General features: G+C 39.8%; 3 protein-coding genes and 1 long non-coding RNA gene across 6 annotated transcripts; 3 read left to right on the top strand and 1 right to left on the bottom strand.

The window, feature by feature from the left end:
- Positions 1 to 2900: 2900 nt before the first annotated feature.
- LOC111326282 (uncharacterized) lies at positions 2901 to 4191 on the top strand. The gene is made up of 2 exons (XM_022930248.2): positions 2901 to 3242; positions 3472 to 4191. The coding sequence occupies exons 1-2, from the start codon at positions 2901 to 2903 to the stop codon at positions 4066 to 4068; spliced, it is 939 nt and encodes a 312-aa protein (XP_022785983.1). The 3' UTR covers positions 4069 to 4191.
- Positions 4192 to 4812: 621 nt separating this feature from the next.
- On the bottom strand, positions 4813 to 12114 carry LOC111326281 (uncharacterized). 3 transcript variants are annotated; one of them, XM_088753114.1, is made up of 5 exons: positions 11995 to 12114; positions 10781 to 10884; positions 10375 to 10448; positions 9797 to 9983; positions 4813 to 6369 (listed from the first exon to the last, which is right to left on the bottom strand). In XM_088753114.1, exon 5 carries the CDS (start codon positions 6284 to 6286, stop codon positions 5294 to 5296), a length of 993 nt encoding a protein of 330 aa, XP_088609240.1. In that variant the 5' UTR covers positions 6287 to 6369; positions 9797 to 9983; positions 10375 to 10448; positions 10781 to 10884; positions 11995 to 12114; the 3' UTR covers positions 4813 to 5293. The 3 variants fall into 3 exon arrangements, with proteins under 3 accessions (XP_088609240.1, XP_088609233.1, XP_088609245.1); XM_088753107.1 differs by lacking the exon at positions 11995 to 12114 and having other exon boundaries at positions 10781 to 11717; XM_088753119.1 differs by lacking the exon at positions 11995 to 12114 and having other exon boundaries at positions 9804 to 9983; positions 10781 to 11717.
- Positions 8295 to 9628, top strand: LOC148742233 (uncharacterized). Its single transcript, XM_088746906.1, has 2 exons — positions 8295 to 8369; positions 8446 to 9628. The coding sequence occupies exons 1-2, from the start codon at positions 8295 to 8297 to the stop codon at positions 9043 to 9045; spliced, it is 675 nt and encodes a 224-aa protein (XP_088603032.1). The 3' UTR covers positions 9046 to 9628.
- A 693-nt stretch (positions 12115 to 12807) lies between the features above and the next one.
- On the top strand, positions 12808 to 18936 carry LOC148742232 (uncharacterized). Its single transcript, XR_015998666.1, has 6 exons — positions 12808 to 13708; positions 14041 to 14114; positions 14506 to 14692; positions 15780 to 15949; positions 17575 to 17708; positions 17807 to 18936. It is a non-coding gene; the product is annotated as an uncharacterized LOC148742232 (long non-coding RNA).
- The last annotated feature ends 7590 nt before the right edge of the window (positions 18937 to 26526 follow it).

Below are 26526 nucleotides of genomic sequence, written 5' to 3'. Positions count from 1 at the left end.
AATTTTGGAAGCTCGCGCGAAATGACGCGTAGGACCATAGATTAACTGTGCGATTAGCCGTTATTTTTTCTCTTTGTTAGGGTCGCATCTTTCGACCATTTTGTATGTGCAAGTTATTTCACCCATGTTTAATTAGTGGAGTTTTTAGCCGATTACTTTCAGAGTAAGTTTTTGTAACCGCTCACAAACACTTAAATAGAATCTAAAAACAGATTGGCAATGTTTTCTTAGAAAGGCAAGATAAAATTCTTTTTTCCTTTTTTCTTCTTCCTTTTGTGACACCTATTATAAATTCTCAACGGTGATAATCGATACGATGTGTAGGCCGCTGGCAAATCAGAATGTTTTGCTCAACCTCGTCCAATAACTGTGAAGACGTTTTTAAGCCGGTGTAACACTTGATGATTTTATTCGCCGATCGCGGCGAATTTGATCGCCGGCGAAATCGCTGATATCTGACATCTGACATGCCAGATATCGGTGACTTCATACGGTAATCGCGGCGACCAAAAAACTCGCGCCACATTCTTGACCAATCAGATGCAAAACTAAGGTCAAACCCCACTTGCTCCCGCGCGTTTTCCCTTTTTTAGGCAGTTTGGTTTGCTTTACTTTGAGTCATTGGCTCAAGGTATTTTCCTTTTTTCTACTTAGCAGTTGCGATTACCTTGGTTTTGGTTTTAGGACACCTCATTGGAAAGCGCTCTAGATTGTAATTCACCATTATCACTACAACTGCAACCTTCTTTACGATATCTATGATCTTACTGTTTTTTGAGATGACATGAATCAGAAAGTTCGTGCGGGAGGATTGTTGACATGTTGTGTTACCATGGTTCCAGTTTGCAAAATGCTCGACAGTAGGTGCTGAGGATATTAACTTCTTTCATTTCTGTTGAAAGTTTTTCAGTCATTTTTTTTGGAAGTTTACGAATACATGGCTTTTACTATAATGTTTCTTTCATCAAAAGTCAACCTAAAAAACGTCGAGAATCTAATTCTAGAAAGCCATCCTGCGAAATTTTTACCAGTTATCCTGAGTTTTGGTTTGTACCTCTAAATATCGTTTTTCACGCGAGGTGGTGTAAAACAGCGCATTGCAAAATATGGGGACAAAAAAAAGCGGAGTTAGACACAAATGTTACATTCTATTGAAACTCGGTCAGAGATTGATCCAAGCGTAAGAAAGGTGCCGTAAATATTTAGCGTTCTCGAAATAACACTTTAAATTGTCTTTTTTTAGAATTAAACTGGCTAAAAATATAAACGAAGACATTATGAAGTATGAACTAACCTTTTCCTGATTTTCCTGCCATTTTATGTCTTGATTTGGTTTAGTTTTAATCTATCTCTCAAAAGATAACCTTAAGAGCCACCGCGATCTCCCTTCTGCGGAAACTTCCTTCTATGACGTTAGGTAATAGAATAATTTGCGCGCGACTGACATGGTGACGAGGTTCCGCAAATGAAATAACTTTCGTGTTGGCATTTCGAATTTTCCAAAGGTTAAGTCAGGCTTATGAATATATAAAATACTGTTTATGAACTTAAACATTGTAAACGTAAACTATAGCATGGGGTGCAGACCTAAAGTGCAAAAAAAAAGGAATCCGTTTAACTTTTGGCAAGTGGGAAACCATAAATGAAGAAAACGGAGAGGTGAATCAAACGTCTCCTGCTGAGTTTGCACTTTCTTTTTCTTTTAAACAATTCACTTCTATTCCACAATTACAGTTGACGGCATTTTGCCACTTCTTACTACATGCAACCTCTTATTACTTTAGTAACCTCATTCACGCAAAATGTTGGTGCGAATACTAATATATCAGGTGTTCTGATTGGTCGAACTTGAGGTGAATGAATGGCACCGGATTCAGATTGCGTGACGTCAAACAAAAGAGCAACCATTAGAGAGGATCATTTCAATACAAAACAGCTTGAGATGAAAGAGGTAAATATCCATTAGTGACATATGCAGCATAACTGTGTCGAATTCTACGTAGATTTTCGGTTAAGATGATATACATCTACATCTACATTTTATTAAAGTCTATCAAAGGGAAGGCCCATCACCAATAGACCAACAGATATATAATTTCCTTCTCTGACCGAAACATGATCTGCAGTTGCCAAAGGTCCCTTTACCCGTCGTTTAAATATATATTTTTTCTATTTTATCAATTTTTGGTTGCTCGAAAGAATGTTGCTAATATCATATATGATATTCGCCCTCTTTTCGATTATTTTTCTGGGGGGTGTAGTTGTAAACTGTAGCCTTCTGAAAACCTCCAATGCGATTCAAAGTTAATGCAGCTTTGTGTGGATTCAACTCTGCTATTGCAAACTCGAAATACTTTCAGCAAGTATTAGACGATTTGTAAGTACACGTATGCTAAAAACTACCTTTAATGGCCTTTCATCGCTTTAGGTAGAAATTATCCATAATGATAACCCTTGGGAATGTGGCGTCCTCTTGTGTAAATGATAGAGAGATAGTTTGGAAACAGTAGGAATAACGCTGTTGTTAGGGCGTTTACAAAACCACGACCGGATCGGATCGTATTGACAAAATCTGGACCGGATCAGACCGGATTAGAAAAACCTGGATCGGATTGCGTCCGATTCACAAAACCTGGTTCGAACCCGAAAAAAATCGGATCGCAATAAATTTTCCGCCAAAATAGTCACGTAACATCTCATGATTAAGTTTTGGCATAGAAATACGACTGCCTTTTTTCGCAGCTCATTGAAGCAAAGTTGTAATGGTTCTTTATCGTAAAAGACATTCCACAGGCGCCCCCAGCTCACTACACTAAAGGTATTCTTTGTTTTCAACCACGTGACTAAAATTCGCTACGTCATACGAGGCCGCCATGTTGGGGGATAACTAAGCCTTCAAAATGGCTTCTTCTGAGGGCGTGCCCAATGTAAACATTCAGTATTCGGATTATTTTGTGGGTCTGGAGGGTCCTGTGAAGTCAAGGTACCACGGAAAAATAACTGTTTGTGGCTTCGACCCATATGCGTTGAGGAAAAGTGATTTCTCCGAAAACATCGAACTCCTGCCGAACGTTCAATATCCGGATATTGTCAATTACTTGGTAGTGCAAACCTCGTGGGCTACAAAAACCCAAATGAAGGCCTACAAATCGATGGAAGCGTACAATTTCTTTGTGTCTGGATGGGTGAATACTCTATGCATGCGATCTGTTGATACCGATAAAGTTGTTGTGTTCGCCAGAGTAAGTAACAGTAGTGTTTTTTTTGTGTGATCTCTGACAATTAAACAGAACAAAACAAAGGCCTAATTTTTATCAATCTCAGCTAACACTCTTGTTTTACTAGTCGATCTTGACACAACAGCTGCAAGTTTAGAAGACATATCACTTATACTACTTACATTAGCGAGTGGTATTTCAAGGTTCTAAATTCTTGGATTTAGAATAAAGGCTATTTTTCTACCCTCACCAGGTAAATCACTCACAGAGAGCCCGGGACACCCCACTTAGAACATGGTTTCTTGCAGAAAAATGTGGAACTGTAATTGCTGCCCATTGTGATTGCATGGCAGGGTTATGTGAAGGGTGTTCTCATGTTGGGGCAGTGCTTTTTGCTGTGGAGGCTGGTGTTAGAATTAGAGATTCTTCCACAAGCACACAGGAAAAGAACAAATGGCTTCTCCCCAGTCATATGAAAGAAATCCCCTACTTGCCTGTTAGTGAGATGGATTTTACCTCTGCTAAAAAGAAGCATGAATTGATGGTAGAAAAACAGGTTACTCCTATGGCCACTAGATCTAACCCTGGGATCCAAATAACCAGGACACCTGCTCCAACCCCAGAGGAGCATAAAAATTTTTTTACAAGTATCTCTGGCTGTACAGTAAAACCAGCAGTCTTGTCCCTTGTCACACCTTTTAATGAGCAGTATATATGTAAAGAAATTGACAATATACCCAAGCCCTTGCCCATTAGCTTGTTTAAAGAAGAGTGTATGCAGTTAGACTACATGGAGTTGCTGCGGCAGTGTCGACAAGTATCGCTTGAGATTACACCTGATGACTGTTGAGCAATAGAAGCTTCAACCAGAAAGCAGTCACAAAGTAAATTTTGGTACCAACAACGGGCAGGTCGTATTACTGCTTGCAATCTCAAAGCTGCTTGCAAAACAAATACAGCTAAGCCTGCTAAGAGTCTTGTTAAGTCCATATGCTACCCTGAAGCCCATAGGTTTTCAACTGCGGCAACAAGGTGGGGTTGTAAACATGAGGGTAGGGCTCGCAAAGCTTACCAGATAGAAATCAATCAATTCCATGAGTCTTTGACAATTTCTGACTGTGGTCTCCATATTGATCCAAGGTGGCCATACTTAGGAGCTTCTCCTGATGGGATTGTTGACTGCAAATGCTGTGGGATGGGTGTGTGTGAAATAAAATGTCCATATACGCACAAGGATTCCACAATTTCTGAGGCTGCTGGCCAAAAAAGCTTTTGTTTAAAGAAAGATGAGTTTGGTAAAGTTCATCTTGACAAAAGTCACGCCTACTACTACCAAGTTCAGGCCCAGATATTTATCTGCGGGGTTGAATATTGTGATTTTGTGGTGTGGACAACAATAGATCTCTTTGTGCAGCGAATTCTTCCTAACCAAGAGTTTTGGGAAAATGTACTCTCTGTTTCCTCTGAGTTCTTCAGCAAGTGCATCTTGCCTGAAATAATAGGAAAGTACTATACATGCCCAGGGTGTGAAGCTCAAGCCATTCCATCTTCATCAACATTGTCTGGTGATGAAGAAGAGGAAGGGCAGTGGTGCTATTGTCCACAAGATTTGGAGGGTAGCACATTAATTGGCTGTGACAATGATTTGTGCCAGATAAAATGGTATCATATGTCATGTTTGAAATTGAAAGAAGAGCCTGAAGGAGACTGGATCTGTCCAACTTGTTATAGAAAAAATTAACTGAGCAATCATGATTGAAATGTCAAGTTTTTTCAATTCTACCACTACCACTAAAATATTACTTTGGGATGCTCTATTCTTTGTCAAAATGCAAACTGAACTTTATGGTTTTTTGTCATGCATGTAGTTACATATCTATTAATGACTAGCATCTGTGACATTAACTAAACAAATGTTGCTTGCGAGTGGTGTACCTTAAACTGTTTTTTGTCAACATGAGAATTACTGAAGTTCTTTGATAATAAATTATGGCTAGCCCTAACTACATCTTTAAGGCCTTTATATGAAAAATAGTGCCTAAAGTACCTGGAATCAACCTGGTTGTAAGTTCAACTCAACCAAATGGTACAATGGACTCTGATAAATTGGTTAATGCACAGCACACTATGGCAATTTTGTCAATAGGAGCTAGACGCTCACCTGGTTTTGCCTTCACCAACTCTGTGGGTAATATGCTTTGCAGGATTACAAACTTTCTGCGAACTAGACCGATTACACGCTCTACATGGATTCTTACATTCACAATTTTTCTTGTTTCTTCCACCTCCTGTGCAGACAATTGCTTTTTACCCTTAGTGAAGGCTGGTATGTAAAGTTTAGCCTGGTAATATCCAACACTGTCTGCAATGTCAAAACCCCTATCAGCTAAAACAATGTCCCCTGGTAGCAGCTTTCTTAGCACACCACTGCTTTCAGTAACATGTTTGTCACTTACCCTTCCCCCCCATGCCTTAGATATAAAGAATATGACTCCTTGAGGGGTGATTCCAATTAGGAATTTAACTGTATTGTGGTGTTTATAATTTGACCATGTCATTGCTCGAGCAATCAAGCTTGATGGCCTCTCTATATACACCTCAAAGCAATCAATTATTACAGCTACTTTATTTCCAAAGTTCTGTTTGAAGACTAATGGCATTGTTTTCATTAGCTCTTCTCTCTGTGGCCAGAGTATCAGAAATTGCAAGCGTGTACTCATGACATCAATCCACCTATCAAATATCCTGCTTACGGTTGAAACAGAAATCCCAAATCGGTATGCTAGGTCTTGAAACGGACAGTTCAACTTAATCTTCATTAACGTGATAATAAACTCTAGAAACTGTGGGAGAGCATTTGTAGATGTATGCTTGACATGTTTAGCAACTAAATTAAAGACATGATTTAACAAAACAAAATTGGCAATACCAGTGTAAAACTTGGTTTTGTCACTATTTTCAACAAATGCCTGTTCAGAAATCTGAACATTCACTAATTGCAACCTCAACTGGTTGAGTTCCAAAGTACATTGCTGCATAAATTGTGCCTGCTTCTCCATATCTTCCATTGTGAGGGTTGTCTGGCTTTCTGCATCGCAAGTCGTTACTTTGGAATGGCAGCCTTTCTCATTGTCTGTGTCAGGAAATGGATCTGTTGAATTTCATAGAATTGCTTAATTAAACTACTGACAGTTCCTAGATCTCTTTAAAGTTTGAAATATATACACACATATACATTGATTCACTTAACTTTCTCGTTTCGTCTCCTTGATGCAACAGTACAGAAGGAAATCGAAAGAACTGAAATTTTCCCTTTTCTCGTTTTGAATTATGGCTACAACCAAACACAGCACAGAGATGTGGCATGATAATTAGGAGAAACTAACAGTGAAACGATACAGGCTTCCGCAAAGCACGTGCGTGGTTAACCCCCAACACGGCCGACTTCCGTTTTTTTAATTTATGCCGACGTCACGTGCAGACAAAGAATAGTTGTTTCGCTTAAACAGGCATAAAGAACTACAGAAAGCAGACGAGGTAAGTTCACATATGAATAAAGGCTGATAGTTTCGAAAGAAACTGTTTGGGCTGCGTCGGTGGGAGTAACGAAATAATTTGGAACACATTTGTAGCCTTGCACACTGTACATAGTTTTTTTTTTAAATTTATTTAAACATTATTGTAAATTGCTGACCCATCATTGTAAATAGTTTCCAAAAAGATAATAACGAACGATTTGATAGAACGCTATTACGGACTCCATACACTGTTTCATTGAGTGCTCAAAATCGACGTTCGACACTGTAATGTAACACCGCTTTTCCCAACACTGTCACAATACGCCACTTGCATTGTAACACAACACCACTTTCCCGTCACGGTCACGTCCGCTCCTAAGAAAACAACTATACATTTCGTATTGTGAGCGCGAGAACGTCTGCGGATATTCATTTTCAACTACAATCAATTACGGTCAAATCGTAGCAGCCTTAGTTGAGCGGCACTTGCTTAGCAGGTGTCGTTACCTCCGATCGAAAAGTTAAACATCATCGCTTGTAGCTCCCGTGAGGCTTAGCGCGCACACTGTGCATGGCAAGACAAATAGTCGCCATGTTTGACATGTTTCTCTTAAAGCTGGAGACCTTGTATGGATTTTTGGATGTTTCCCACGTTTACTAGCGGATAACTCCAATATGGGGTACGTTCTTACACTAAAATTGATTGATTTGAAATTCTACAACCTGTATTCCGATTTTTTTCGGATCAGATTTTTTTAATCCGATCCGATCCGATCCGATTACCCTGGTCCCAGAGGTTCTCTTCTCTCTACCGGAGTACGAGAATTCGGCGCAAAGCGCCGACCAACGAGCTGTAAAGCAGCGAGCGGAGAGAACCTCTGGTCAGGACCGTTGAGAATCTCACTTTCATGCCACCAAGCTTCGGGTGACAGCCATCAATCACGCCCCTTTCCGATAACCAATCAGAGTAAAGTATTAAAATACCTCTGGGGGTAGGTGTAGTGTTTTTACTTGTATCTGGAGTGGGCGTGGGGAATATATTTTGTTTCGTGGCCGTATTTACAATATCTGTCAAAATATTTGCTACACGTGCCAAATGACAAGCTCGCATGTAGTAAGAACTCCAACAAAAACCCCGATTAAAATCTACTTCCCTCGGGCAAACGATTATTGCCGATTTTGCAACGAAAACGTTAAGATAAATGGCTATTCTCAATTGAATATTTTCACCGAGAAGAATCGAGATTTTCTGCGCCGCTTTAGGCTTGTTGTGAACGCCAAAGTTGAAAACAATTCCAAGGTCTCACAAGTGCTCTGTAATAAGTGCTACAGGCCTGTCCTAAAGCATGAAAAGGCACTTAGTCAATCCGAAGAATTACAAGAGTTCAGGAACAAATACAAAGTAGTAAACATAGATGTCGGAGAATTGACGCGAGGCAAGAGGTGTGCGAAAGATTCTCCTTGTAAATCACCGAGAACCGCAAGAACACCGAGTTCACCAGCGACGAAAACATTTGAACGAGTTCGCAACCCCAAAAGTAAAAGAAAGATTATTTCCATGGCTAATGATGGTGCTGAAAGGGACGAAGAAGCTGTATTCGTAGGGCAACCTCGGAATGCATCACCTACGGAGGTGAGAAGTTTGCAGTTATTGTATGTTGCTAGAAGTATGTGAGAATATTATTGATTTTCTTTGCTTCTCTTCTTAGGTACGCATTTACTATCCGTCTGGTCTAGTTAAGAAAATAGTTAGCGCAAAAAATGGTTCCAGCATTGTAAGACAAATTTGTTTACAACAATACAATGGAGTGATAAATTCTGTCTGGAAGCATCCCGAACTCAAGACTAAGATAATCGACAAGATCTATGTGGAGATCAACAAAGAATCAAGTGCACTGTGCAGCACCAAAGATCCATCGATACTGAGAAAAACGAAAGCAAGCGATTCGATCGAATTTTCAATTTCTGCGCTAATTATTGCATTCCGAGGACAACATACATTCCTTCTAGCAACATACAATAATTGCAAACTTCTCACCTCCGTTGGTGATGCATTCCGAGGTTGCCCTACGAATACAGCTTCTTCGTCCCTTTCAGCACTATCATTAGCCATGGAAATAATCTTTCTTTTACTTTTGGGGTTGCGAACTCGTTCAAATGTTTTCGTCGCTGGTGAACTCGGTGTTCTTGCGGTTCTCGGTGATTTACAAGGAGAATCTTTCGCACATCTCTTGCCTCGCGTCAATTCTCCGACATCTATGTTTACTACTTTGTATTTGTTCCTGAACTCTTGTAATTCTTCGGATTGACTAAGTGCCTTTTCATGCTTTAGGACAGGCCTGTAGCACTTATTACAGAGCACTTGTGAGACCTTGGAATTGTTCTCAACTGTTGGCGTTCACAACAAGCCTAAAGCGGCGCAGAAAATCTCGATTCTTCTCGGTGAAAATATTCAATTGAGAATAGCCATTTATCTTGACGTTTTCGTTGCAAAATCGGCAATAATCGTTTGCCCGAGGGAAGTAGATTTTAATCGGGGTTTTTGTTGGAGTTCGTACTACATGCGAGCTTGTCATTTGGCACGTGTAGCAAATATTTTGACAGATATTGTAAATACGGCCACGAAACAAAATATATTCCCCACGCCCACTCCAGATACAAGTAAAAACACTACACCTACCCCCAGAGGTATTTTAATACTTTACTCTGATTGGTTATCGGAAAGGGGCGTGATTGATGGCTGTCACCCGAAGCTTGGTGGCATGAAAGTGAGATTCTCAACGGTCCTGACCAGAGGTTCTCTCCGCTCGCTGCTTTACAGCTCGTTGGTCGGCGCTTTGCGCCGAATTCTCGTACTCCGGTAGAGAGAAGAGAACCTCTGGGACCAGGGTACGATCCGATCCGATCCGGTCCAAATAAATTTCATTTGACTTGGGGCTGAAAATTAAGTAAAGTACCGGCCCCTCATTGGTGAGCTGCAAGTTTAGCAATTACAGAAAGTAATTATCCTAAAACAAATCAGGCTCTGATTGGAGACAGGTTAAAAAAGTGACAGATTACCAGTGACCTTGAGAGGAGAAGTACACAACTGGAGGCGGTTTGGCTGAGTGGTTAGGGTGCTGGACTCTTGTAATCCAACCGGTTCCCAGGTTCAAGTCCTCCACCCTGCCACTCACTGGGTTTGATCCCAGTTTCCCCAAGTTCAACTCCTTGGCTGCGTTCTGTAAATAGCCCACTGGTCTGCCTCCTGCCAGTGGGGATTTTAAAGCACCTAGTTAGTCTACATTGTGGCTGAAAAGCTCCTTAATTTATACATTTTGAAACAAAATAACAATCTTTTTTCTGGCATTTTAGGGGTTCCTACATGTATACTAGCATGATGCTATAGTTAATACAAAGGGTACTTGATTCTTTTGTTGTTTAGCTGCTGGTCTATACTGAAACATTTTATGCACTAAGGAGCTGAGAGGGAACAATGGTGAAAATATTTTCTCCACCTCTGGTTTAGAAATACCACTGCCATCAGATATGAAGAGCATAATTACCAGGGAAAAATAAAATGTGAACCACACATGGTCATACCAGCATGAACAAATTTTAAATTTCCCTTAAAAGTAAACACAAGGTGGTTCTTTTACCTTAGCATTGGATAAATCATATCAATTTCACTGGTTCTCACAACCAAGGCATTCCCACATCTGTGTCACTTCGGCTGCAAAAAATGATATAATCATAGATTGGCCTGAATTATCAAAACCTCTCCAAAAGTGTTTAGTTGACACTCAGCCTTCAATATTATATCCTCTAATTTGAGATGTTTGATGCACTAAATAAATGTGATTTTCCCTCTGAGTCATTTCATCTTACTAAGATTGTGTAGTTCTAAAATATTTCAATAATTGATTAACTTCTAATTTGAATCAAGTGCACCTGAGTATGATATATCCCTTTCAAAAAGAGGAACTGTCTCAATTTCTGAAGAATTAAGCATGAAAATAATCATAATAATAATAAAATGTTAACACACATACTGACTTTACTTACTCCAGACAAGTTTGGTTTGTTCTCCATAGATGCACACTACACCAATCATCAAATTAGATGACAATCAATGAGCAAATGGCACCACAGGACCCATTATTTCATCACTGGAAAAAAAAATAAACGACTTCTTTTTTCCTTTTTAGGTTGATCATTACACAGAGATTAGTATTGGGCTAACATTAATGCAGCTAACAATTTAGCAAAGTACTACACAACAGGCCAATACCATCCTGTAATTCAGGATGATCTTAAAATATTAATGGCTACTAGCACCTGCAAAAGTTCTTCTGTCACAGTGACAGATTTAGTCTGTCAGTGAAAGCCTTAAATTTACACATTAACCTTTTGACCCCTATGAGTGACTTGAACATCTAATCTCTCCACACAATATCACCCCAAATCAAAAATTAAGGTCACAAGGAAATGACCACCAACTAAGTAAGCTCCTGATTATTAAACAGTTTCTTCTTGTGAGCACTTAAGGACATATATTGCGAACAGTATGGTGAATTTGCATTCCGATGTGAAGGTGTACATGGTGATTGCCTGAATCAGTGAATGTATTTCTCACTAATACAATGTGATTGGCCGTTTTCACACTAGAGGACGGACAAATCGTCTGGACGGACAATCGTCTGGGCAGACAAATCGTCTGGCATTTGTTCGTCGAATTTGAATTTGAGAAGGCCATATGCCGAAAAGTTTTCCGTCTTATGAGCGCAAAGAGAACAGGCACTGGGTCGTATTGTAAAGCAAAATGGCTGCCGCCATGTTGAAACTTCCCGTGAAACCTCGCTCTGTTGCTAGTCCCATTTCCTTGCGGCGAGAAAATCGAACATTTCACTGTCTGATATGAATTTAAGTCGTACTGTCGTCGACTTGTTCGTCTCGACGGACAAATCGTCTTAAAAAAATCGTCTTTCCAGACGGCCAAATATCAGACCATTTGTTCGTCGAAAAATTTGTTCGTCCCGTTTTCACATCAGACGATTTGTCCGTCCAGAGGATTTGTCCGTCCTCTAGTGTGAAAACGGCTATTCTTTTGTTTCGTCGGTGTTATGATTGGGAAAAGTGTTGGTTATATTATAGCACTCATAGTTTATAGTAAGAGCCTTGGGAAGTAATCAATTGTTTTTTAACCCAGACAACTAGGGATAATGAACACATACCACGCTCTTGTTATATTAACTCTTCGAGAAACTTAATTCTGATACCTGCCTTGTCTTCCATCAATGTTGTATACTCTTACCAGCTGCAACTTTGAAACTCTTTAAATATTTCATTCATGAGGCACAGAAAATTGGATGCTAATATATCGTCTCATTCATTTTCTCACCAAATCAGGCCACGTCTTTGTTTATGGGTTAAAAGGTCAATTGAATAAAACATCGTTGATCGTGAAAACGAAATTAAGGTATTATAATAATACCTTAATTTCGTTAATTAAATTTATTTCATTAAATATCGCTCTTGTTATATAAAACAAATTAAGGTATTATTATTATAATACCTTAATTTCGTTTTCACGATCAACGATGTTTTATTCAATTGACCTTTTAACCCATAAACAAAGACGTGGACTGATTTGGTGAGAAAATTAATGAATGAGACGATATATTAGCATCCAATTTTCTGTGCCTCATGAATGAAATATTTAAAGAGTTTCAAAGTTGCAGCTGGTAAGAGTATACAACATTGATGGAAGACAAGGCAGGTATCAGAATTAAGTTTCTCGAAGAGTTAATATAACAAGAGCGTGGTATGTGTTCATTATCCCTAGTTGTCTGGGTTAAAAAACAATTGATTACTTCCCAAGGCTCTTACTATAAACTATGAGTGCTATAATATAACCAACACTTTTCCCAATCATAACACCGACGAAACAAAAGAATAGCCGTTTTCACACTAGAGGACGGACAAATCCTCTGGACGGACAAATCGTCTGATGTGAAAACGGGACGAACAAATTTTTCGACGAACAAATGGTCTGATATTTGGCCGTCTGGAAAGACGATTTTTTTAAGACGATTTGTCCGTCGAGACGAACAAGTCGACGACAGTACGACTTAAATTCATATCAGACAGTGAAATGTTCGATTTTCTCGCCGCAAGGAAATGGGACTAGCAACAGAGCGAGGTTTCACGGGAAGTTTCAACATGGCGGCAGCCATTTTGCTTTACAATACGACCCAGTGCCTGTTCTCTTTGCGCTCATAAGACGGAAAACTTTTCGGCATATGGCCTTCTCAAATTCAAATTCGACGAACAAATGCCAGACGATTTGTCTGCCCAGACGATTGTCCGTCCAGACGATTTGTCCGTCCTCTAGTGTGAAAACGGCCAATCACATTGTATTAGTGAGAAATACATTCACTGATTCAGGCAATCACCATGTACACCTTCACATCGGAATGCAAATTCACCATACTGTTCGCAATATATGTCCTTAAGTGCTCACAAGAAGAAACTGTTTATTAATCAGGAGCTTACTTAGTTGGTGGTCATTTCCTTGTGACCTTAATTTTTGATTTGGGGTGATATTGTGTGGAGAGATTAGATGTTCAAGTCACTCTTAGGGGTCAAAAGGTTAATGTGTAAATTTAAGGCTTTCACTGACAGACTAAATCTGTCACTGTGACAGAAGAACTTTTGCAGGTGCTAGTAGCCATTAATATTTTAAGATCATCCTGAATTACAGGATGGTATTGGCCTGTTGTGTAGTACTTTGCTAAATTGTTAGCTGCATTAATGTTAGCCCAATACTAATCTCTGTGTAATGATCAACCTAAAAAGGAAAAAAGAAGTCGTTTATTTTTTTTTCCAGTGATGAAATAATGGGTCCTGTGGTGCCATTTGCTCATTGATTGTCATCTAATTTGATGATTGGTGTAGTGTGCATCTATGGAGAACAAACCAAACTTGTCTGGAGTAAGTAAAGTCAGTATGTGTGTTAACATTTTATTATTATTATGATTATTTTCATGCTTAATTCTTCAGAAATTGAGACAGTTCCTCTTTTTGAAAGGGATATATCATACTCAGGTGCACTTGATTCAAATTAGAAGTTAATCAATTATTGAAATATTTTAGAACTACACAATCTTAGTAAGATGAAATGACTCAGAGGGAAAATCACATTTATTTAGTGCATCAAACATCTCAAATTAGAGGATATAATATTGAAGGCTGAGTGTCAACTAAACACTTTTGGAGAGGTTTTGATAATTCAGGCCAATCTATGATTATATCATTTTTTGCAGCCGAAGTGACACAGATGTGGGAATGCCTTGGTTGTGAGAACCAGTGAAATTGATATGATTTATCCAATGCTAAGGTAAAAGAACCACCTTGTGTTTACTTTTAAGGGAAATTTAAAATTTGTTCATGCTGGTATGACCATGTGTGGTTCACATTTTATTTTTCCCTGGTAATTATGCTCTTCATATCTGATGGCAGTGGTATTTCTAAACCAGAGGTGGAGAAAATATTTTCGCCATTGTTCCCTCTCAGCTCCTTAGTGCATAAAATGTTTCAGTATAGACCAGCAGCTAAACAACAAAAGAATCAAGTACCCTTTGTATTAACTATAGCATCGTGCTAGTATACATGTAGGAACCCCTAAAATGCCAGAAAAAAGATTGTTATTTTGTTTCAAAATGTATAAATTAAGGAGCTTTTCAGCCACAATGTAGACTAACTAGGTGCTTTAAAATCCCCACTGGCAGGAGGCAGACCAGTGGGCTATTTACAGAACGCAGCCAAGGAGTTGAACTTGGGGAAACTGGGATCAAACCCAGTGAGTGGCAGGGTGGAGGACTTGAACCTGGGAACCGGTTGGATTACAAGAGTCCAGCACCCTAACCACTCAGCCAAACCGCCTCCAGTTGTGTACTTCTCCTCTCAAGGTCACTGGTAATCTGTCACTTTTTTAACCTGTCTCTAATCAGAGCCTGATTTGTTTTAGGATACTTATTTTCTGCAATTGCTAAACTTGCAGTTCACCTACGAAGGGCCGGTACTTTGCTTAATTTTCAGCCCCAGGTCAAATTAAATTTATTTCATTAAATATCGTGTCACCTACAGGGCACATACCCCATTTACTTTCACTTGTGCTCTGTATGGACATAGTACAGCTTTTGGGATACAAAAAATTTTCACCGTAGATTTCTTGTTGTCTGGAACCACATTGCTGATCCCATTGGAGTATGCTCGTACAGACTTGCCAATGCTATAATTTAACTGTTTACATTTACAACAATTAAGTTCTATTGAGTGCAACTCGGAAGCCCTAGGTGACTTCCAAAGTGGAGGCCTCCATCGGGATCAGATAATGAACAAAGCCCACTATGTGCAGCATAGATAGTAGAACAAGATAGTAGAAGTTGACCAGGTTCGGGTGCAGTCACGGATGAAACGATTAATGTATGATATTCCCGCGGCTTTAGATAAATTCATTTTATTTCGCTTACCTTTTAGAGACACAAATTGTGTAAATTGTGGTTTCGAACTAATGGTACGTCTAGCTTACTCAAACAGAACATTCAGAGTTACATTTCAAACAATTGGTGGTGCCACACTTAAAGGAGGATATCAATAGGGTGAAACGTTAGCCGTAAGAGGGCAAAAAAAAAAATTTGCCGTTAGGCGTGATAATTTACAAATTTTAAGTGGTGCCTCAAAAATAAGTTAACCATAAATATTGTTATTTAAAACGTAACGGAAAGAAGTTACTGTTAGCCGTAAAATGGCCAAACTTTAACCTTTCACCGTAAAAGCCAATCACCTTATTGAGATGCACATGTAGGCCATGCACGTCAAACGCCAACATGCGTGGGTTGGGGGTGCAATGAGGGTATTCGAAGGGACAAGCAACACGCCTAGTCACTCCATATTACGGAAACGGCAATGCTTTCCGGCTGTATGGGTAACTTACCTCAAGCACAGGCTTATCTTTGCCCAATGTGTGCTATGAAAATTTCACACAATGTAATTTAAACAGATTCTAGATGAAATCGACATAACCAAGGAAGAACCTTTGCCAGGCGTTTACGCCACTGAGGCACCCCCATTCCAGCAATCTCCAAAAGGATGTGAAAAGAAGAGCGAAAAAAAGGAGCACTCACCGAAGCTGAGAGATAAAGAGCCGAAAGATCGGCAACTAAGGGAGAAGTAAGTTCCCAACAGTGGTTAGCTTACCTTTGCTATTATGGTTTGTTTCATGTGATTTTCTCGTTTTTCGCAGTCAGTGACTCCTTTTTGAAGGAATGAAATGTTGAATCAGTAATTAAGAGTCTCTCATAGTCTAAAGCTCGACTCTCATCATACCCCAGGAAGCTACAATGAGTGGAAAACGTCTTGACATGTTTGGGGGAGGGGAGGGAGAATTTCAAGTAACTTATATATAAGTAATGAATAGCAAGATTTCTGTTTATTATGTTGAGCGAAGGGTTGGCGACCATCTAATAAAGGGAGGCATGCTAAGTTCTCTAGCCACTCATCGTAGGATATTGCAGTAGACTCTGAATCGGAAGGCCGCACCTTAGCCTCTGCAAAGACTACAGTAGGGTTCTCTTTTCTATACAGGAATAGAAATAGCAGACTTGAGAGAGAGAGAGAGAGAGAGAGAGAGAGAGAGAGAGAGAGAGAGAGAGAGAGAGAGAGAGAGAGAGAGAGAGAGAGAGTCAGGGAACTTACGAGCGTGTAACTTGCAACGTACTAGCTTCCCAAAAAGGGTCTCTCTCTCTCTCTCTCTCTCTCTCTCTCTCTCTCTCTCTCTCTCTCTCTCTCTCTCTCTCTCTCTCTCTCTCTCTCTCTCTCTCTATCTCTATCTCTCTATCTCTCTCTTTCTATCTCTCTCTCCCTCTCTCTGACGTCAGTTTATGAACGAATTTAAAGAGACTCCCCATTGAGCGCGCAAAGTAAGGGCTCTCATGTGGCCTTAGAACGCATAACCACGCGAAGTGTGCGTTGTTTTCAAAGCAAGGATAAGACGTAGGTCCATTTCAGATTTTAAGTTGTCGCATGTCTCAATTGTCACCACTCCAGAACAACAATTAGTTAGATTCCATAGAAGAAGAATTTGAACAAACTATATGACTGCAAAATATAATTCCCAATTTAATCAACCTTGTTGCAAGCAACTGATCGACTCTCTTTTTTCTTTTCCATCAGACTAGCAAGACCCCTTTTCGCTCCCCTCCCCCCAAGGAAGATTGATCAACTCCCTGTTTTCTCCTCCATCAGACCTGCATCATCCCCTCTTAGTTCCCCTCTCCCATAGGAGATTGATCAACTCTCTGTTTTCTCTTCCATCAGACCTGCATCATCCCCTCTTACTTCCCCTCCCCCCACTGGAGATTGATCAACACTCTGTTTTCTCTTCCATCAGACCTGCAACATCCCCTCCCCTTAGTTTCCCTTCTCACACAGGAGGTTGATAACTCTCTGTTTTTTCTTCCGTCAGACCTCCAACACCTCTTGCTCCCCTCTCCCCACAAGAGATTCATCAACTCTCTGTTTTCCCTTCCATCAGACCTGCAACATCCCCTCTTAGTTCCCCTCCCCCCACTGGAGATTGATCAACACTCTGTTTTTTGCTCCATCAGACCTGCAGCGTCCCCCCCCCCAATAATAACAATAATAATAACATATTTTAACCAGGGTAAACCCATCAGCACAAGCTGTTATCAATAGGTGCCCTGGGAAACAAAAACTAGCTTATTGAGTTTGGTTTATTGAGGCAGTTGAACCTCTAACAGGACGTTCTGAGAGTGCTGCACGCATATCTTTGGCAGAAACTACATCATGTCCCTCGTTACAGTATCGTCGGATTGTTGACTTCATCGGACAAAGAATCCGATCAAAGACATCTCTTCCATACTGGGGTTCAGAAAAGTATATCGCACGACTGCAATACCAATTCGACAAGGTAAAGTTAAAGATAAAGTTGTTGTGGTAACATCCTGCTTCATCGCTCCTTCGGTAAATTTCACTAATTTGGGGGTGTTCCTTCTTTACAACCTCCAGTGTGTTCTCAGTAATGGAACAAACTGCATACCAGTCCTGTTGGCACGAGTCGAAGATATGAGGGTGCGACGTCAGTTTTCCATAGGTGGCATTCTTAGATATGCCAGCTTATCCCACGCTTTCCAAACCAGTCGGATTGTTTCTCACGATATTTCATTTGGAGAAACTTCATTGCCCAGTCCATAATCAGAATAGCGGACTCCGCATGTGGTAACTTCATTGCATCTTGTTTAGCCTTCTCCTGGTTTATTGAGCGCATGATATGCGCTTTCCAAAGCAAGATATTCTCCTGGGCCTGGTTGAAGTCATACAGGAGATCCTCTCGTTGGTCTAAGTTGTAAGGTGCCCAGGATGAACCTTCGATTCCTTGTCTCACATCTTGTAAAACCTTTTTCAGCCCTTGACAGTCACCGCAAGTGGATTGGTGCTCATGTGAACATTGATGTTAAAAGTCGGGCTCTACAGGATCACTTAGCGCAAACCTTCGACAGTGGTCAGCACAAGTGGAGTCATCTGATTGACAGTGCAGTCGGTAGTCAGTTTTGAGATAGCGTTTAGCATCTCGTAGTTTTTGACGAACATACAGGCACCCCTGCATTTGCATTCCTCCTTTCTCAAGAGTTTCAACCAGTGTTTCAAGTGTCTGAAAGCCCGCCGCGCCATCGGCAGAAGTGTTATCTAGGCCTTGCAGTGACTTACGTTGAGATGCTTCTCGAATTTCTAATATTTTGAACATTGGAGACCTACTCAGAGGCTCGTGACATTGTTCTTTGCAATACTCCAAGTACTGTTCAATCATTGTAGACCTAGTCAGGGTTCTTACCACATTTGGCATCTCTATCTTGTCGCCATTATCTAGGAAAAGTATCTTGCTACCATAAGAAACATCTTGATAAAAGTACGGTCTATTTACAAAATCTACAAAGTGATCTACTTTGCCCATCCCAAGGCGTACACGATGCTTTGTTGTGGTCTCAGGTATATCAGCCAATGAAACACCAAGGGGAAAAAACACACACACACACACACACGCAAAAACAAGACAGAAAGGGAATAATAAAAACGATAAAAGTTGGAGGTGATATTCAAAATCAAAAGACGGCAATAAAAATGAATAATACTTGTACTATACTTAGCTGTATCACCTAAAAACAAGGAAATTCCGTTGAGCTTCTGCCTGAAATCGGCACTGCTGATATGTTTTCCATAAACCTACATTTTCTGTTACACGATACGGTAAATTTTTCATAAAAAGAAGTAATACTTCTGAAACTAACCCTTTCTTTCGACAACTCGAAAATACCTGCGTGCGTTGTAGTCAAAACTGGATCAGTGATTCTCAGTGTAAAGAGCGTGACACATGACAGAATCAACCCATTTTTGTGGAGATGTTCTCAAGCACAGATAAGACATGAGGTTCTACATATTGAATGAACGTTTCTAAATCTGTAACTGACAGCAATTTTAGTTTTTTATAGCATAAGACAGCGATCAAGACTAACTTAATTGAATTTTGTCTACATGTTTCAACCTGCACGAGACAGTTAAACATAAAGTCACAGAGATGTTCATTTCTACCTTCGTAATTGCTAAATTTAGGGCAAGTTTGGATGAATTTGTGGACATCTTCACCTTAACAAAACAACCATGCTACTTTTGAGAATAAGCGCTGCCTCAAACATTGATTTTGAGCGAGGAATGGAGTAACCACAAATATGTATAAATTAGGTCATATGCACTTTGAACATTGAAAATTAGTAAAGTTCATCGAACTCCTGTAGCTCGAAAAGACTAGTTGCCAAAAATGTTTTTATTGTTTTCGGCACACCAGCCCTAGTACTAAACATGGACAGTGGTGAGGACTCCAGATCCCGTTATACTTTTGAGAAAAGCGTCTTGGAACAACAGCACACTAGCCCAAATTTGGAAAGTGCTGCTTGTGTGGTATTTTCAAAACAGCGTAATTCTTCTTTGTTTGGTCAGAATTTACATATTTTGCTACTAATCAACAGAAGAGATGTAAAATGATACCATATGTCCGATATATGCTATTTAAACGAATGCGCAAGTGTTTAGAGCCTCCACCGAAACGCTGAAAATTAACTCTGAAATAAACACTTTTCTTTGTTTTTGACCATCCTCGCATCTCTTTGCCAAAAATTTGATAAAATAGCATTACGAACCAAATAAATATAATTTTTGCCGATAGAATAGATCAAATATCTCACAGTAAAACTTTGAGGGAATTCTGTGATCGGCCGAAATTCGAGTGGTCGGTTCTTACGCGGACAGCCTCTTAAGAAGGTAAAAGTTCTGACCTTAAACTGTGCAAGTGATTTCAGCTCACGTATCTCTCTCGGCAATTTATTCCAGGCACTAGCAGCCGAGAACTTAAAAGAAGTCCGACCACATTTGGTCTTAACATGTGGTACATCCAACAATGTCGAGTCTCTAAGGGATCGACCATGTCTTTGAGATCGTTTTACTAAATAGCCTGTCAGTTGCTTAGGACAGTTTATATTATTAATAATCCTGTATGCATACTGAAACTTGATAAAAAGGCGTCTACCATAAAGTAATAATAAAAACAATTTAGTGAGCATCTTCTGAGTACGGGTCTTCCGGTCAGCATGTAATATCATTCGCATTTCCCGAGTTTGAGGGCGTTCTTAACATTGGGCGTTCTCCTTGCTGCATTCACCACATATGACGCATCCATAATCTAGTATGGGTAGCACAGTCTGTTTGTAGATCCTGAGTATTATATCGCGACTGAGAAAAGACGACATTCTGTTCAGCAATTTCATTTTGGGGTATACCCTTGATTGTATATAGGTTACATGTTTGCTCCATGTCAGACAGTGGTCGATGCAAATTCCTAAGTACTTAACGTAATCTAATTGTTCCATTGGTTTACCGTCGAGGGCAATCTGTAACGGTCGGGTGTTTTTAACAGCGTACTTGGATCCAATCAGCATTGCCTCGCATTTCTTGTGATTATTAATTACGCGTCGTGGTTCCACCAGGAGACAGTATTAGCTAGGTCTTTGTTGACACGATTTTCCGCAACGCTCATGTCCTTCGCGCTGGCGTGGATATTCGTGTCGTCAGCGTAAAGTACCACTTCGCTCTCCTTGCAAATGTCGGTGATGCCGTTTATGTGGATGTTAAATAAAGTGGGTCCAAGGACTGAACCCTGCGGGACTCCGTGCGTCAGTGATCAAACGACGCTCGGAATCAACACTTGCACATGACGCGAATTGGTTTCTTCCATGCAAATTGCTCTTAAAGCGAATTATTTTTGAAGGTTATTAAATGGTTAGAGATGACAGTGTTCCTAAAGCCCTTTCATACTGCATACACTCGTTACTCGTTCCGCCTGGTTTCCTCGTGCACTTCAAGAAAGTTTTCAATATAGAGCCAAGTAAAATAGCAATCAAAATAAACAAGAAAAACAGAGCTAGTCGTCAAAAGCTATTAAAAAACATTAATTTTAATAAATATGGAAAGAAAATATACAAATATAAAATTAATCGCAAAATTAATCTTATAATTAATCTCAAAAGTATGACCGTGGCGTGCTGAACAATTTCATATCCGAGAATACAAGGTTTTCAGATTAAAAATGGAGAAAACGCTAGATTTAAAAAAATAACTATCAAGAGAAAATTTTGAGTAAAAAGCAATGATATTTGACATTTGAAAAATAAAGCACCATTTATAAGTTACATTTACAGCTGGAATTGTAAATAATTTACTAAAGATAGACAAGAAAGAAAGTACAGATATGAAATAATTGTACATTTACGACGATGACGTGCTGCAGTATTACAACATCTTCAGATGACTACCAGAAAATCTTGAGGAATAATGTGACAAAAACGCAAGATATTCTGACATTTGAATAAAACGAGAAAAATAGAGCAACATTATGAGTTACATTTACAGCTGAAATTGTAGATAATATACCCAAGATGGACGAGAAAAAATAAAAATATGAAAATAATCGCAAAATTAGGAAGATGATCATGACGTGCTATAATAGTACAAAGTTTTCAGATGAGTAGCAAAATATTTTGAGTACAAATCTGACAAAGACGCAAGAAAATCTGACATTTAAGTAGGATAAAATGAACTTCATTATTAGTTACATTAAAAGCTGAAATGGTAATAATTTAAACAGGATGGACAACAAAAAATACGAATATGAAAATAATAGTAAAATTATGACGATGACTTGCTGCAATAATAGAAAGTTTTTAGATGAGGACCAGAAAATCTTGAGGCAAAATCTAACAAAAAGTTAAAATCTGACATTTAAATAAAACGACAAAAAGTGAGATAAACTTTAAGTACATGTAAAGCTGAAATATTAACAATTCAATTAATTTGGACAAAAAATACAGAATGATATGAAAACAATCGTAAAATGATAACCATGACGTGTTGCACTAATTCAGAACAGAAACGGTTTGAAAGCTTATTACATTTTAAAAGAAGGTCGTGAGTATAAATCTGAGAAAAAATCAAATATTCAAACAAACTCTTGCAAAATAAATGAAATATCAGCTCAGATCAGATTCGTTTTTCACACCATGGTGACCAAATCCAGCAAAATCAGCTTCAGGTCAGTGCATTGGGCGACCACCACAAATAAACCTCAATCAGTCTGGAAAAAAACACGATGGCTCCTCTCTATCACATGCACAGGGGGCACTGTTTCTACTTCACCACCGTACAGGTGGCAGCAGTTAGCTCCACCGCCGCAACCATCGGCCCCAATCATTATCCTGCCTTTCCCGCCTTTTTGGCCATTTGACCACACTACCGCGACTAACACGACCGAATTGGCCTCCTCGGCCCACACAGTCAACCGGACCGTCTCATCCAACACGACCGACAGGACTGCTACAGCCTAAACAACCAAAAATACCCCTCCGCCAACACAACTGACTGTACTTCAGCCAAGCAACCCAAGGGGAATGCTTCCACCAAACCAACAAACCAACCACTAGGGAACACAACGACCTCAGCGCACAAAGATGTGAGCTTCAAGCAACATAACCGAATCAACATTCCAAATAAACGCACGGAACGCGTGCTTGTAAGGAAAATCAAGTCGATCTTGTTGATGGCAAGAGACCACACAAAAAATACATAAATATGAATACAAATAACTTTTAACAATCCTAATTACACTTTACGGTGTAACAAAACGGAACTAGAAACGGTCTCACATCATCCTCAAAGTTAACTGTAAGCTGCAACATTTAACTGACACACGAACATATTACAGATCATGAATAAATAGATAAATAAATAAATAATTTACCAATGGACATTGCACTGGGTGGCTTTTCTTGTCCACTGTTTCCAGATCGAATTAGAATTTGGAAGGTTGAAATTGGCGGAGGGAGGAAAACCGGAGGACTGGGAGAAAAACCCTCGGAGCAAGGACAAGAATCAACAACAAACTCAGCCCACATGTGACGCCAGCTCTAGGAATCAAACCCGGGCCACAGCGGTGGGAGGCGACTGCTCTTACCACTGCGCCATCCCTGCTCCCCCATGAGTTACTCCCACCTGGCTAACAACTTTTGGTGACTTGTTTCGACTAACTTAAAAACCAGAACAGACAAACATAGAGAAAAGCAATCTTAACACTAACGACTCATCAAACGTAGACTGTGATACAAACGATAGATCTAAACTACGCCGATTAAAACATTTTTAACAGAGAAATGAATTAAGGAAACATATAAACACAAACTATCAGATAACACTACTGATGGCAGACTCATCAAAGTTAAAAGCAACCATACAGAATGCCAAGAAAACGACATATTACGACACTGGCACTATGTATGGGTAAACTGCTTTAATCACCACAACCAACTCAACCAAACTTCCTCGAACCAACAGCAATTTGGGGCGATGAAGATCAAGCCAAGTTGGTTTGTGCTGAGTGCATTCTATAATAAGCATGCTACAAAACCACCTGTACCAAAGTAACAGACGAGCTGTCTCAATACTAACATCTTCAGCTGTTAATCACAAGAAGATTGAACAAAAGATTCAGCCAACGCAGCTCAGCAGAAACAACAAACGACCACACTACCTCAGAAACACAACCAACTGAACTATACAGAGCCAAAACGTTATACGTGACATTCCAGTTTGTAGACAGCATGGAAAAGAAAAAGACGCTGAGTTTCTTGGCCATGGAAGTAACGACCCTCATTATTAAAAGGTCACTCCTCTACATGTTCACTAAACTTCTAGCGAGAGTCTTTTTATGAAGAAAATGGTAAAGATCAGAAGGAGATTGAAAAGAGCACAAAGGTTCGTAACTGAAAAAGAACTCTAATTTAGCAGAAAGCTAAGGTCAAGGAGACAGCTACTTTAAAGGAGGACTGTACACTATAGAGTACAATCCTCTGCAATCCCATTCAGAACAATGGAGAGCCTCTCAAATTGTTCAGTGGGGAAGTTGTAGAGATAGAGAGATAAGAAAAAGCTTTTCAAAGCCTTTCAAAAACCACTGTATTATTCACTATTACTGACTTAAATACAGAGCCAAAGCTGAGCTGAAAGAGGTTTCTTCAGCCCTCGCTTTGGAAAGCTCCTGGTAATGGCCAAGAAGTGCATTAATCGGCGTTGGAGGAAAGCTGAACTTGGAACGAAAAAAACTAAAGTAGGAAGAAGAGTTTTACAAAATAGCGAAATTAGTTATATTCTACCTCCATAGATTCCACCATTCATTTCGATCTGAACAACACGTACGAACATCTTGAAGATCCACTAACAAATCAGTTAAGAGAAGCTCACACTTCCTCAGCCTCAAAATATCCTTTAGAGTAACGGCATGAAGCTATCAATTCTGTATGACGGAAGCTGCTTTGAGATTTCTAAAATCCGCAGAGGAATCAAAGAAGATTATCAATTAGCACAAGCCCTCTCAAAGTGTAACTATACGTAGATCAATAAAATGGACGAATGGTTAATCTCACAACACCAAGAGCCAAGTCCAAAGTATTGAGCATTTTTTTTGGATTGAGACAGGCCCATTTGAAGTGATCCTAGAGTTATTGCGCCCCAATTACCACAATTTCAGCGCCTCCTCAACTTAGGTTTGAAGGAGTTTGGCTTGACTATTGATTCAAAATTAAAGAGTGCAAAAAGTTCCTCCGAGAAAGCAATCATCACTATCGAGTATGAGTTTTACTTCAGAATTTTAAAAGCGCAAGGAAAAACTGGACCAACAATAGAGAGCACAACAAGAACTTCTATAAGCGTGACTAGACTTGAGCAAAGGACTGCAGCGATCTAACAGCAAATTGAAGAGGACGATGAGGCTTACACGTTAGCAGTTGAGAAGAAGGGAAGGATACCATCCATAATTAACCACGGGAGTACTTTAACACGTTGTCGTACCAACTGGCTGACGCCTGACTACCGACCTTTTTTGTACTAATAGGCAAAAGGAATTCGGAACAATGCAAGGAACGATTAGCGATCATTGTTGCAAACGGGATGGAATTAGTCAAGGTTAAGATCGGTTGTTTCACTTATGGCAAGGATAATCCTAGTAATTATGTGAGGCTTTGATGCAAATGAAATAAGCAAATGACCTCCGAGAAACAAGTTGTATACTTCACGAACAAAGGAAAAACCCAAGACAGAAATACTTATAGACGCATTCAATTGGAGTGTAGGATAAAGTTGATTTGCAACAACTCGAACCTTCCATCAATAGAAAAATTTAGTCAACGAATCCTGATTTTGTTTCTCGTTTCCGTCCAATCAACCATCACTTTTACCCTCAGTAACGCGAACTGCTGACTAAAGAAACTTCTCTATAAGGTATAAGTTGGTGAGAGTTACCAGTTGTAGGTTCGGTCATCAAAGCGGTAGTAGGGGAACGAGCATGTCTAAAGCGGTCTGTAATTGCGGCTGGTTGATATAGTAAAGTTGGTTGTGTTACTGGAAGTAGTGGAGACAGCTAGTCTGTTGCGGTGGAGGCAGTATAGTTAGTACTGTTGGTTGTAGAGGATGCACTTCGTTTGGTTGCATTGGTCGAGAAAGTACAGTAAGCTGTGCCGAAAGAGTGGTCTGGTTGAGTGCTCAGGATGGAGTGGTCTCGTTGGTTGTGCTGGCTGAGGCCGTCTTCAGTTGGCTGTGTAGGTCGACGCAGCTAAGCCGGCAGTGTTGGTCGAGATAGTCTGGTCGTGACCTTGTGGCGGGGCAGGATAACTGACCGGGGCCGTATCTTTTAGTTGTGGTGAAGCTAACTATTAGCTGTTGATGGTGAAGTAGAGATGGTGTAGTGCTATCCGAGTAGAACGTTACTCAGGTTGAGAACAGTGGATCTCCCTTGGGCATGGAAAGAGAAGAGCTAACGGTGGTGATGGTAGCGAGTCGGTCTGGGTCGATTTGCAGTGGTCGTCTGGTGCAAGGGCTTTACAACTGATAATGTTGGTTTTGGCCACCATGATGAGAATCGAGTCGCCGATAAAAACTACACATCTGAAGTATCCGATGATAGAAAAGTTTTAAAAGGGAAACCGAAGAAAAAGAAAGGAACTGTCTAGGATGTAAAAATGGAAGGAAGAGCATTAAATTGCGGTGAAATGAACTAAAAAAAAAAGACAGTGGAAAATTGCAACACGTCATCTAAATAATATTAGTAATGAAAGGTAAATCCATAAGGAAAGTAAACG

Source organism: Stylophora pistillata, chromosome 1 (genome assembly GCF_964205215.1).
Source record: "Stylophora pistillata chromosome 1, jaStyPist1.2, whole genome shotgun sequence".
NCBI lineage: Eukaryota > Metazoa > Cnidaria > Anthozoa > Scleractinia > Pocilloporidae > Stylophora > Stylophora pistillata.
This window is presented reverse-complemented; position numbering and strand designations above follow the sequence as displayed.

What these genes read in the sequence shown, in the direction of transcription:
- LOC148742233 (XM_088746906.1), top strand. Translation starts at nt 8,295, where the DNA reads ATGGCTAATGATGGTGCTGAAAGGGACGAAGAAGCTGTATTCGTAGGG. An exon ending in GGAATGCATCACCTACGGAG is followed by an intron (nt 8,370 to 8,445) that starts GTGAGAAGTTTG and finishes TTCTCTTCTTAG; the next exon opens with GTACGCATTTACTATCCGTC.
- LOC111326281 (XM_088753114.1), bottom strand. Translation starts at nt 6,286, where the DNA reads ATGGAAGATATGGAGAAGCAGGCACAATTTATGCAGCAATGTACTTTG.
- LOC111326282 (XM_022930248.2), top strand. Translation starts at nt 2,901, where the DNA reads ATGGCTTCTTCTGAGGGCGTGCCCAATGTAAACATTCAGTATTCGGAT. An exon ending in AAGTTGTTGTGTTCGCCAGA is followed by an intron (nt 3,243 to 3,471) that starts GTAAGTAACAGT and finishes TACCCTCACCAG; the next exon opens with GTAAATCACTCACAGAGAGC.